We start from the raw sequence: 11920 nt of genomic DNA, 5'->3' as shown, positions 1-11920 counted from the left end.
ACACAAATGGGTCCATTTTCTAGTGAATTATCGAACCCTTTCTTCTCTAACCTCGCAGACCTAAAGCCTTTTCCTAAAAAGTAAAACGGAGTCACTTTTTTCTAAAAATCGGGTTCTCTGGCCCGTGTTCTTTTTTCTAAAAATACCAGAATTATTATTCCGATATTCAGGAGGTGACCGACACCTAAGCTCTATGCCCGATGGAGACTCTTAAGTTTTTTCTAAACCCTTTTTGTGGTCCAAACTACTGCCGGACCTTTTTCTCTTTTACCCGGAGATATATAGGTAGCTTGATGAAAGCTCAATCTTTTTTAAAATAAAACCCACTTCATTTTCTAAAATTCAAACATTTTTCAAAAATATCCGAACCCCTTTTATAGAACACAAAACTCCTCATTTTTTCTTTTTTTTACAAGAACCACGTCGCAATCCATCGGAATCGGATCACTTATTCAGGCTCTAATCCCTCTCACTCCTTCCCCCCGAAAGCGAACGAGACACGTTTCGGTCGAAGGTAAAATCCCGGGCGCGACAAATGGAGAATGGAATAATGAGGCTATGTGTTTTGGTTTAGAGGTATATTAGGGTAAGAGGAGAAAGACAGATTACAGTTTTAACCCTAGAAAAGGGACCCATTCGTGTCTGGGGTTAACGAAGTCCAATGGCAATTAGTAATTGGACCAAGTTGGTACAAAATGAAAACTACAAAATGTAAATCGAGCCAATTCAAACTGCAGGAACCAAGTTGACACAAACACTAAACTACAAGGACTATTTTTGTTTTTTTTCCCATTTTTTTTACCAGTAGCATGCTATCGATTTTTTTTTTTTTGACCTTTTTAGTTTGTCTTGATGAGAATAATCGAAAAATGTAAAAAAAATGAATCAAAATGATAAAAAAAGTCAACCATTTTAAAATATACTTTAAGCACGCACCAAGCTCATAATGGGATAATTTGAACCGATATTTTATAGAGCTTGTTGAGGAGTTTCATCGTGAAAAAATTTATCTTCTTCAAACATCTATAGGTATCTAGCTAACAACAAAAAATTGATTCCTAATTAATGATATCCAATTAAAATGAATTTTTCCATGAATGGTCTTTTCAACGATACCAATAACATTAATGGTTTGGATCATCTCAACACCGTGTCTCAAAAAAAGATTGGCAATCTCTAAACTCTTTAAAAATTGACATTTGGTATTCAATGAAAGTTTTATTAGAGAGATTTCCCATCGTCAACAAACTCGTAAAGTTGTGGCTAGCTCTTGCACATCGGTGTCTTTTGAAACTATTATTGTTCGCCGGAGGTGAAAATTGTGGATGTTCTACTACTGCTTAGTGTGGGTCCCACCTTATATATTTTTTAATAATCTGAACCGATTATAGTATCTTATTGGACCTGTAGAGTATAATATATCAACGGGTAAAATCAATTTGATTGAACATCGATAAGTATATCAAAAATTGAATTTTTATTTATAAAAGAAAGCATACGATAAACATGCGATGAGACCCACAATGATAGTGGCGGAAAACCTACGGTTTTCACCGCAAGTGGGCATAATTGAAGCTCTTACTATATATGCTAGTGACATGTTTTAATGTGCCTTCTATGTAATGTAATGTCCAGTTTACCAATTAAGAACTGTGCATGGAGTACTTTTTTTGAAACCGGTGTTTCAGAATTTGGACGTAAAAATTCTCCCGAAATTCAAAGTGAAAGGTCATGATTCACTTACGCGATAAGCGTGTAGAGCTATAAATTTAATTGAATCGTGTTTTTTTTTTTTTGATTTTGAAGAGATTTTCTTGATCTAAATTCAAGAATCATAATGATTGGTTATCAATTTTGAGATAAGAAGATTATACGGTTGCGTGTTTTTTTTTTATTTTTAGTCAATTGTTTTGGAGTAATATTTTAACAAACTTTTTTTTTTTTTTACTTTTTGAATAGAGGTACGTTATATACATTTAAAAAGTATAAAAATAAGAAAGTACTACAATACACACCTTTCATTTATGTGTATATCATATGCACCCTCATTGAAACACAAAAAAATGTTATGATTCTTAAAATGTTATGAATCTATTGCTAAAAAGTTACGAATCATATTGATGAAAAGTTACGAATTTTTAGTATAAAAGTTACGATACGAAATAAAATGTTATAAATGACCGATTTTACAAATAATTTTTTATGAGGTGGCACAATATGAACCACACAATAGGTGCATATGGCACACATCTTAAAGGGGTGTGTATTGAGGACTTTCTTAAAAAAATTGATAAAAAATATGGCTTAAGGCAAAAAGAGCTTGGATGGCAAAACAGTAAAAAATTCGGAGATAATATATTTGAGAGGAGAATATTTGTGTAAGACTCCGAAGTAGGTTCCAAATAGTATACCCATAGTTTTGAGATATTATTCAGTGCCTTTGGGGCACCGCTCCCACCACACATTGTTGTGGGGTCTTCACACTTAGTCTCAGACCCTACATAAATATGTGGTTGTGGAGAGGCTTGGGACACCACGTGGCAGTGCCCAAAAAGCATTGAAAATTTTGTCCATTTTTTAGAGTATTGTTTTTTAATAGAGTTACCTGGCCTGTTAAATTATTTTCACTACGCACACTCCACTTTCTGCTCACAAATCAGTCAAACGAACGGTTATGTATAGCAGAAAACTTAAGAAAAAAGCTCCAAGCCCATTTGAATTGTGGTAAAAAAATAATACTATTGAATGCCAGATTAATTAGGTATTTCCGCCCAGTTGTTTGAAAAGTCCCCTTGGCTTATAAGTTAGTAATATTTTTGTCAAGACCTTTCCTTGTCCCAATCCCAGGTCAAGTCCTAATTAAATTCTTTTTGGACGGGTTGGGAAATGAACGAAATTTCAACATCTAAAGATAATATTAATTTCCAAAAATAGTAGTAGTATATGTTAGGAATGCCTTGTATTCTTTAGTCCCACATTGGTTAATTATGTTGTTTTCGTTTTTGTAGCCTATTATAAATAAGGCTTTTGGGGTACTTCTAGAAATTATCTTTTGGGCTTTCATATTGTGGCCTTTCTAGAGTTACGGATTATAGCCGGCTCTTTGTATCTCTTCTTCACGTTGGTTAGTGAATCCTCTCTCTCCTCGCCCGTGGACGTACCCATCTTGGGGAACCACGTATATCTTGTGTCTTTGTGATTTCTTGTTTAGTTTTCAATTTCTCGTTCTTAGCTTGCATTCATAGCGTTCGTTACAACAAACTGGTATCAGAGCCTTAGGTTGCAAAAACTAGGGTTTCGTTTCCGATTGTGGCTATGGCGGCTAAATTTGAGATTGCGAAGTTTGATGGGCAGAGCAGCAGTTTCAGTCTTTGGAGAGTAAAGATGAAGGCTTTGTTAACCCAACAAGGATTGCACAAGGTTTTGTTAGGCAAGACTAGTTCTGGAATCAAAGAGGAAGATTGGGATGATACGGATGCCAAAGCTCTGAGTTCTATTCAGTTGAGTCTGGCAGATGACGTTCTTCGCGAGGTGGAAGAAGAAACTTCAGCAGCAGGAATTTGGCTGAAGTTGGAAGGCATATATATGACGAAGTCGCTCACCAACAGGTTATATCTCAAACAACGTCTTTATACGTTTCGTATGCGATAAGGTATACCTGTTAAAGATCATTTAGACGAGTTCAACCGTATTATTATGGATCTGAAAAATATTGATAGTAAAATTGAGGATGAGGACCAAGCCCTAATTTTGCTATGTTCTTTACCACTTTCGTATGAGCACTTTGTTACAACCCTATTGTATGGCAAAGACACGATATCCATGGAGGATGTTAAGGCCAGCCTATATTCGAAAGAATTGAGGAAAAAAAGTGTCAGGTGAGGGTGATGCACATGCGGAGGGTTTGTTTGTTAGGGGAAGAACAACAGAAAGGGTGGAGTCGAGTAATAGGGGAAGATCCAGATCATCAGGTAAGAAGAAGGGAAAGTGCAATTATTGCAAGAAACCCGGGCACTGGAAAAGTGACTGTTTAAAACTCAAGGAGAAGGAAAAAGAAGACCAGAAAAGGGGTAAAGTAATTGCTGGAATTGCTGAAAGTTCAGATGAGTCAGATAATGTGTTATCAGTTACAGAGGGCGATTCTCGCTCTAATACCGAGTGGGTTCTAGATTCTGGATGTTCATACCATATGTGTCCGCATAGAGAGTGATTTTCTACTTATGAGGCGGTCAATGGTGGTACAGTTTTGATGGGCAACAACATGGCCTGTAAGACTGTTGGTTCAGGAACGATTCAGCTTAGGATGCATGACGGTATTGTTAGGACTTTATCTGAGGTTCGACATGTTCCGGATTTGAAGAAAAATCTTATATCCCTGGGTGCTCTTGATTCTCATGGTTGCAAATTCCTCGGTGAAGGTGGAGTTTTGAAAGTCTCAAGGGGTGCATTAGTACTGATGAAGGGTCAGAAGCGTGGTAACCTCTATACACTCCAGGGCAGTACAGTTATAGGTGCTGCAGCAACGGTTGCTTCATCCAAGGTTTCAGATTCAGACTTGACTCGTTTGTGGCATATGTGCCTTGGGCATATGAGCGAGAGGGGGATGACAGTTTTGAGCAAATAGGGTTTGCTATGTGGCCAGAAAATTGAGAAACTGGATTTCTGTGAGCATTGTGTCTACGGCAAGCAGTGCAGGGTAAAATTCAGTACAGCTGTTCATCGCACCAAAGGCACGGTGGATTATTTTCACTCGGATCTTTGGGGTCCCGCAGAGGTAACTTCTAAAGGTGGTTTTCGATATTTTATGAGTATTATAGATGATTTCTCTCGTAAGGTTTGGGTGTATATATTGAAACATAAGAGTGACGCCTTTAATACATTCAAACAGTTTAAAACTTTGATTGAGAATCAGACTGGTAAGAAAATAAAACGTTTGAGAACTGATAATGGTATGGAGTTTTGTCTTGGCGAGTTTGATAGATTTTGCAGTGATGAGGGCATTGTGAGGCATCACACTGTGAGAAAAACCCCTCAGCAAAATGGTGTGGCTGAACGAATGAACATGACTCTTTTGGAGAAGGCACGTTGTATGTTGTCCAATTCCGGATTGGGCAAAGAATTTTGGGCTGAAGTCGTTTCCACAACATGCTATTTGGTGAACAGGTCTCCGTCGACTGCTATTGAGTGTAAGACTCCGTTTGAGGTATGGTCAGGTCATCCGGCTGATTATTCTATGTTGCGTGTTTTTGGGTGTCCAGCTTACGCTCATGTGAATGAAGGTAAACTGGAGCCACGGGCCAAGAAGTGTATTTTCTTGGGTTATGCAGCAGGTGTCAAAGGGTACAGGTTATGGTGCTCTGATGATTTGAAGTTTTTGATCAGTAGGGATGTGACTTTTGATGAAAATTATCTGATTAAGGGGTCTAAGCAGGTTGATGATACAGTTCAAGAACATAGTGTTCCAAAGCAGGTGGAGTTTTTGGGTGAATCTTCCGACTCAGGGAAGAAGCACATTGAGAAGCCAATTGAAGAGGAGTTCAAGAGTTCAGACACAGAGGTTGATGCATTAGTTGAGCAACCACGCACTATTGCTAAAGATAGGCCAAGGAGGGAGATTCGGCCTCCTGAAAGGTATTCGGCTTATTCTGAGATGGTGGCCTATGCTTTATCAGTTGCTGAAACAGTTGAGTATGAGGAGCCTTCAAGCTATACGGAAGCTATTTTGAGCGCTGAGTCTGCACAGTGGTTTGTTGCTATGAATGAGGAGATTGAGTCTCTTCAGAAGAATCAGACATGGGAGTTAGTAGAACCGCTGAAAGGGAAGAGGATTGTTGGATGCAAGTGGATCTTCAAGCGCAAACCAGGTATTCCAGGGGTAGAAGACGCTCGGTTTAAAGCTCGGCTAGTGGCGAAAGGATACAGCCAGAAGGAAGGTGTTGACTACAATGAGGTATTTTCACCAGTTGTAAAACATAGTTCCATTCGCACTTTGCTTGCTATTGTTGCATGTTATGATCTTGAGTTAGAGCAACTTGATGTCAAAATTGCGTTTTTGCATGGCGAGCTTGAGGAACAGATTTATATGCGTCAGCCTGAGGGATTTGTTGTTTCTGGTAAGGAGGATCACGTTTGTTTACTTCGTAAGTCTTTGTATGGTCTCAAACAATCCCCTAGGCAGTGGTATAAGTGGTTTGATACTTTTATGATAAGCCAGTCATATTCTAGGAGTGAGTATGACAGTTGTGTATATTTTCGAAAACTTCCAGATGGTTCATTTGTTTATCTACTATTGTATGTTGATGATATGCTTATTGTTGCCAAGAGTGTGTCAGAAATCAACAGGTTGAAACAACAGTTAGGTGGTGAATTTGAGATGAAAGATTTGGGTGTGGCAAAACGTATTTTGGGTATGGAGATTTGCAGAGATCGAGTAGCTGGCAAATTATTTTTGAATCAGAAGTCTTATGTTCTTAAAGTACTTGAGCGCTTTGCCATGCAGAACTCGAAGCCAGTCAGTACCCCTTTGGCAGCACACTTTCGACTTTCAGCTGAGTTGTCACCACAGTCGGAGGATGAGGAGAAGTATATGTCTCAGGTTCCATATTCGTGCGCAGTTGGGAGCCTTATGTACGCCATAGTATGTACTCGTCCTGATATTTCACATGCAGTTAGTGTCGTTAGTCGTTATATGGGGCGTCCAGGAAAGGCACATTGGGAGGCTGTGAAATGGATACTACGGTATTTGTGCGGAACTGCAGGTGTTGGTCTATTGTTTGGGATTGTCAATTCTGGTGATCATGCTGTTGGTTATGTTGATTCGGATTTTGCCGGTGACCACGATAAGAGGAGGTCTCTGACAGGTTATGTCTTTACTCTGTCCGGAAGTGCCATTAGTTGGAAAGCTACTTTACAGGCTACAGTTGCGCTGTCTACAACAGAAGCGGAGTATATGGCCATTGCTGAAGCTGTGAAGGAGGCATTGTGGATGAGAGGTTTGCTTTGTGAGCTTGGTCTTGCACAGGGTGTGAGTTCAGTATTTTGTGATTCGCAGAGTGCTATACATTTGACTAAAAATCTGATGTATCATGAGAGAACTAAGCATATCGATGTCAGGTATCACTTCGTTCGGGATATCATCTCACAGAAGCAAGTTGAGGTGAAGAAAGTGGGTACGGCAGATAACCCAGCAGATATGTTGACTAAACCGGTTCCGGTTGCCAAGTTCAAGCATTGCTTGGTATTTGCAGTTGATCGCCCCTCGGGGGCATTTGGCGAGTGAGAGGTTAGAAGGGGATAGCTATATTTGGTGATTTGGTTCAGTGGAATTCAAGTCAAGGTGGAGAATTGTTAGGAATGCCTTGTATTCTTTAGTCCCACATTGGTTAATTATGTTGTTCCCGTTTTTGTAGCCTATTATAAATAAGGCTTTTGGGGTACTTCTAGAAATTATCTTTTGGGCTTTCATATTGTGGCCTTTCTAGAGTTACGGATTATAGCCGGCTCTTTGTATCTCTTCTTCACGTTGGTTAGTGAATCCTCTCTCTCCTCGCCCGTGGACGTACCCATCTTGGGGAACCACGTATATCTTGTGTCTTTGTGATTTCTTGTTTAGTTTTCAATTTCTCGTTCTTAGCTTGCATTCATAGCGTTCGTTACAACAAACACAACCCTAAAGTTTTTTTTTTTTGGATAATTTATACAACCCTAAACTTCCTTTCACAAGCAGTCAACTCTGAAGCATTCAAGATCGAGAATCAAGACAGATAAATCTACCAATACAAATCCATTCAATAAGCAAAAGAAAATTACAAAGAAAATTACCACAGTAGGGGGACTACAGCCTCGCTATAATACATCAAACACGAACGTACTGTCCCCAATATAATTATGAGAAACAAAAATACATATGGTTATAAAATTAAAAGGACAAAAAATAATTTCCAAAGCACGCAGCTTAAGAAACTATCATTTGCAAACGATATTCAGGAGCTCTCTGGTCCTGGTATTGACATCCATGATGCAATCCATGTTCACGGCTTTCTTTTTCTTGAAGATGAGCATCAGCTCCACCTTCCCGCTCAATCTGGCCGTGCTCGTCAGAGTCAAATATTCAGAATTCGAAGTATTGCCCGATAGATTGGCAGATGAGAGGTCCACTGGGACATTGATCTTTTTGGTAGATAGGAAATTGGCTTTTGACTTGGGAATAACGGCACTCCCAACTTGAATACCGTTGTACTGGAAGTAGACCATGGTGCTGTCGTACTTGTATGGACCGAAATTGGTGTTCTTGATCCCGAATTCAGCATTCATGTTGAGGGTAAACGAAGTTTGTTGGACGTCGACCATGTTAATCCAAGAAGAAGAGCGGACCCGGAATTTGGGAGTCTTTACTTTCATCACAGTTAACGAAAACAGGACTATGATAAGAGTTTGGAATACCACAAATGCTGCGAAGTATATCAAATACTTCTTCCGCTTCTGGCGGCGGAGCTCCTCTGTATTAGTAGTCGCTGCCTCCGCGTCGCTTCGGGCATAACCGTTGACGGGTGCCAATGGGTGGCCGTCATATCCTGATTTCTGCCCCTCTGCCATAGCAATCTAGAGAGTGAAACAGAGGAAAGATAATCAAGTAGAAGGGCTGAGTTTAAAGGATTTTTAACTAAGAAGATATATTTCTTTTGGCTTTTGCTCTGTAGCAGTGCTGATGAATGTTGTTTGTGGATGTTAATGGAAAGTGGGGGGCTCTATTTATAGATGGGGAATATAAGTACTATCTTACATCGGGTGTGTACATGCAAGTTGTGGGCAAAGGAAGGAAGTTAGAGAAACGCCTTCCTTTGAAGAATGTGTTCGAGGAGAGAGAGAGAGAGAGAGAGGAGAGAGAGGGAAACGAATATTTGAAGGTACAGAAAGGTGTTAGGTGGCAGCTTTGAATCTTGACTTTTGTGGGTAAGTTTTTCAGATATTTTGGAGTGTTGGAAAATGGTGATAGAAGCTTCGACGCTGAAAATGAAAGAGGAAATAGGTATGGGCTTAATGGGGATTTGTTTTTCCCGGATGTAAAGCTCACAACACGGTTATCTTGCCAAGTCTCAAGAGGTTGGTAATACGAAAGTCTTCCACTCTTCTCGATATATGCCAATCGTTTAGTTTGATACTATCCTCTGGGGTTTGTCCTTGATGTGTTTTAGTAGAACATTACTATGCACACAACTTTAAAATACGATTGCATCCGCGTTTGTTCGATAGACACATAGAAACGGTTTTGGACACAACCGAATTGAGTTTTAAAGTTGTGTGCGTAAAATTTCTGAATGTTTTACTTATTTTCTTATGATCTGTTGTACGCGCTATTTGATTCACAAATTATAGATATATGGGTCGAAACTGAGTATCGATGGGCTGCTGCCCCTCAGGGACAACAGCTTGCTGCTATGCCTCAAACTGTGCCGTTTCAAGCACAAAAGAAATGACACCATCTTATTCATTTAATCCTTGTTTGGCTTGTTCTTCCCACCACATCATGTTTAATGATTTTGCGGGGTCCATTTCGGATTTCAAAAAATGATTCAAACCACAAGTTATTCTTAAAATTTTGTTCTATGGGTTCGTGTAAAAAAGTAGCTCAGTCCGATATCCGTAAGAGTTTTTCAGCATAGGTAAGGGCCTTACGAATTCTGAAAAAGTTTTACTGATATTGAATTGAGCTAATTTTTTTTTGAGGAACCAATGAAAAGTATTCTTAATTTAAACTAATAAACAGTTTGAATCATCTTTGTGGTCCCCGAAATGAGCCCCACAAAAAAATCAATCAATAATCTAAAAAGCCCTTACGGCTATGATCTCAATCAATTAATAAATGGGCATGTTGTTTCATAATTTTGTGGGGCCCATTTCAGGTTTAAAAAAAATGATTATAATCGTAAATTATTCTTAAAATATTTTTTTATGAATTCTTGTAAAAAAATTGCAAAATCCGATATCTGTAAGGACTTTTTTAACATTCTTAGGGGCCCTATGAAGTCTTAAAAAGTCATAGATTAACAACTGAACACTCAATTTTAGATTATTAATTGATTTATTTTGGGGCCCATTTTGGGAACCACAGAGATGATTCAAACTGTTCCTTAATTTTAAAATACTTTTCATTGGTTCCTCGAAAAAAAATTAGCTCAATATGATATCAGTGAAGTTTTTTCAGAATTCGTAAGGTCTCTAAGGATGCTGAAAAAGCACTTACGGATGTCGAATTGAACTAATTTTTTACATGAACCCATAAAAAAATATTTTAAGAACAACTTCCCGTTTGAATAATTTTTTGGGATCCAAAATGAACCCCACAAAATCATCAAATATGGTGTGGTGGGAAGGACAAGCCAAACAAGGATTAAATGAAGGAGATGGTGTCATATCCTGATTTCTGCCCCTCTGCCATAGCAATCTAGAGAGTGAAACAGAGGAAAGATAATCAAGTAGAAGGGCTGAGTTTAAAGGATTTTTAACTAAGAAGATATATTTCTTTTGGCTTTTGCTCTGTAGCAGTGCTGATGAATGTTGTTTGTGGATGTTAATGGAAAGTGGGGGGCTCTATTTATAGATGGGGAATATAAGTACTATCTTACATCGGGTGTGTACATGCAAGTTGTGGGCAAAGGAAGGAAGTTAGAGAAACGCCTTCCTTTGAAGAATGTGTTCGAGGAGAGAGAGAGAGAGAGAGAGAGAGGAGAGAGAGGGAAACGAATATTTGAAGGTACAGAAAGGTGTTAGGTGGCAGCTTTGAATCTTGACTTTTGTGGGTAAGTTTTTCAGATATTTTGGAGTGTTGGAAAATGGTGATAGAAGCTTCGACGCTGAAAATGAAAGAGGAAATAGGTATGGGCTTAATGGGGATTTGTTTTTCCCGGATGTAAAGCTCACAACACGGTTATCTTGCCAAGTCTCAAGAGGTTGGTAATACGAAAGTCTTCCACTCTTCTCGATATATGCCAATCGTTTAGTTTGATACTATCCTCTGGGGTTTGTCCTTGATGTGTTTTAGTAGAACATTACTATGCACACAACTTTAAAATACGATTGCATCCGCGTTTGTTCGATAGACACATAGAAACGGTTTTGGACACAACCGAATTGAGTTTTAAAGTTGTGTGCGTAAAATTTCTGAATGTTTTACTTATTTTCTTATGATCTGTTGTACGCGCTATTTGATTCACAAATTATAGATATATGGGTCGAAACTGAGTATCGATGGGCTGCTGCCCCTCAGGGACAACAGCTTGCTGCTATGCCTCAAACTGTGCCGTTTCAAGCACAAAAGAAATGACACCATCTTATTCATTTAATCCTTGTTTGGCTTGTTCTTCCCACCACATCATGTTTAATGATTTTGCGGGGTCCATTTCGGATTTCAAAAAATGATTCAAACCACAAGTTATTCTTAAAATTTTGTTCTATGGGTTCGTGTAAAAAAGTAGCTCAGTCCGATATCCGTAAGAGTTTTTCAGCATAGGTAAGGGCCTTACGAATTCTGAAAAAGTTTTACTGATATTGAATTGAGCTAATTTTTTTTTGAGGAACCAATGAAAAGTATTCTTAATTTAAACTAATAAACAGTTTGAATCATCTTTGTGGTCCCCGAAATGAGCCCCACAAAAAAATCAATCAATAATCTAAAAAGCCCTTACGGCTATGATCTCAATCAATTAATAAATGGGCATGTTGTTTCATAATTTTGTGGGGCCCATTTCAGGTTTAAAAAAAATGATTATAATCGTAAATTATTCTTAAAATATTTTTTTATGAATTCTTGTAAAAAAATTGCAAAATCCGATATCTGTAAGGACTTTTTTAACATTCTTAGGGGCCCTATGAAGTCTTAAAAAGTCATAGATTAACAACTGAACACTCAATTTTAGATTAT

At 38.4% G+C, this 11920-nt stretch overlaps 1 protein-coding gene across 1 annotated transcript; it reads right to left on the bottom strand.

Annotated features, from left to right (window-relative positions):
• Window positions 1–7764: 7764 nt before the first annotated feature.
• LOC131319686 (uncharacterized) lies at window positions 7765–8869 on the bottom strand. The gene has a single exon (XM_058350060.1). It carries the CDS (start codon window positions 8593–8595, stop codon window positions 7966–7968), a length of 630 nt encoding a protein of 209 aa, XP_058206043.1. The 5' UTR covers window positions 8596–8869; the 3' UTR covers window positions 7765–7965.
• Between the last annotated feature and the right edge of the window lie 3051 nt (window positions 8870–11920).

The sequence above is a fragment of the Rhododendron vialii genome, chromosome 3a, assembly GCF_030253575.1.
Source record: "Rhododendron vialii isolate Sample 1 chromosome 3a, ASM3025357v1".
Lineage (NCBI taxonomy): Eukaryota > Viridiplantae > Streptophyta > Magnoliopsida > Ericales > Ericaceae > Rhododendron > Rhododendron vialii.
The sequence above is the reverse complement of the archived record's forward strand: the minus strand, read 5'-3'. Positions and strand labels throughout refer to the sequence as shown.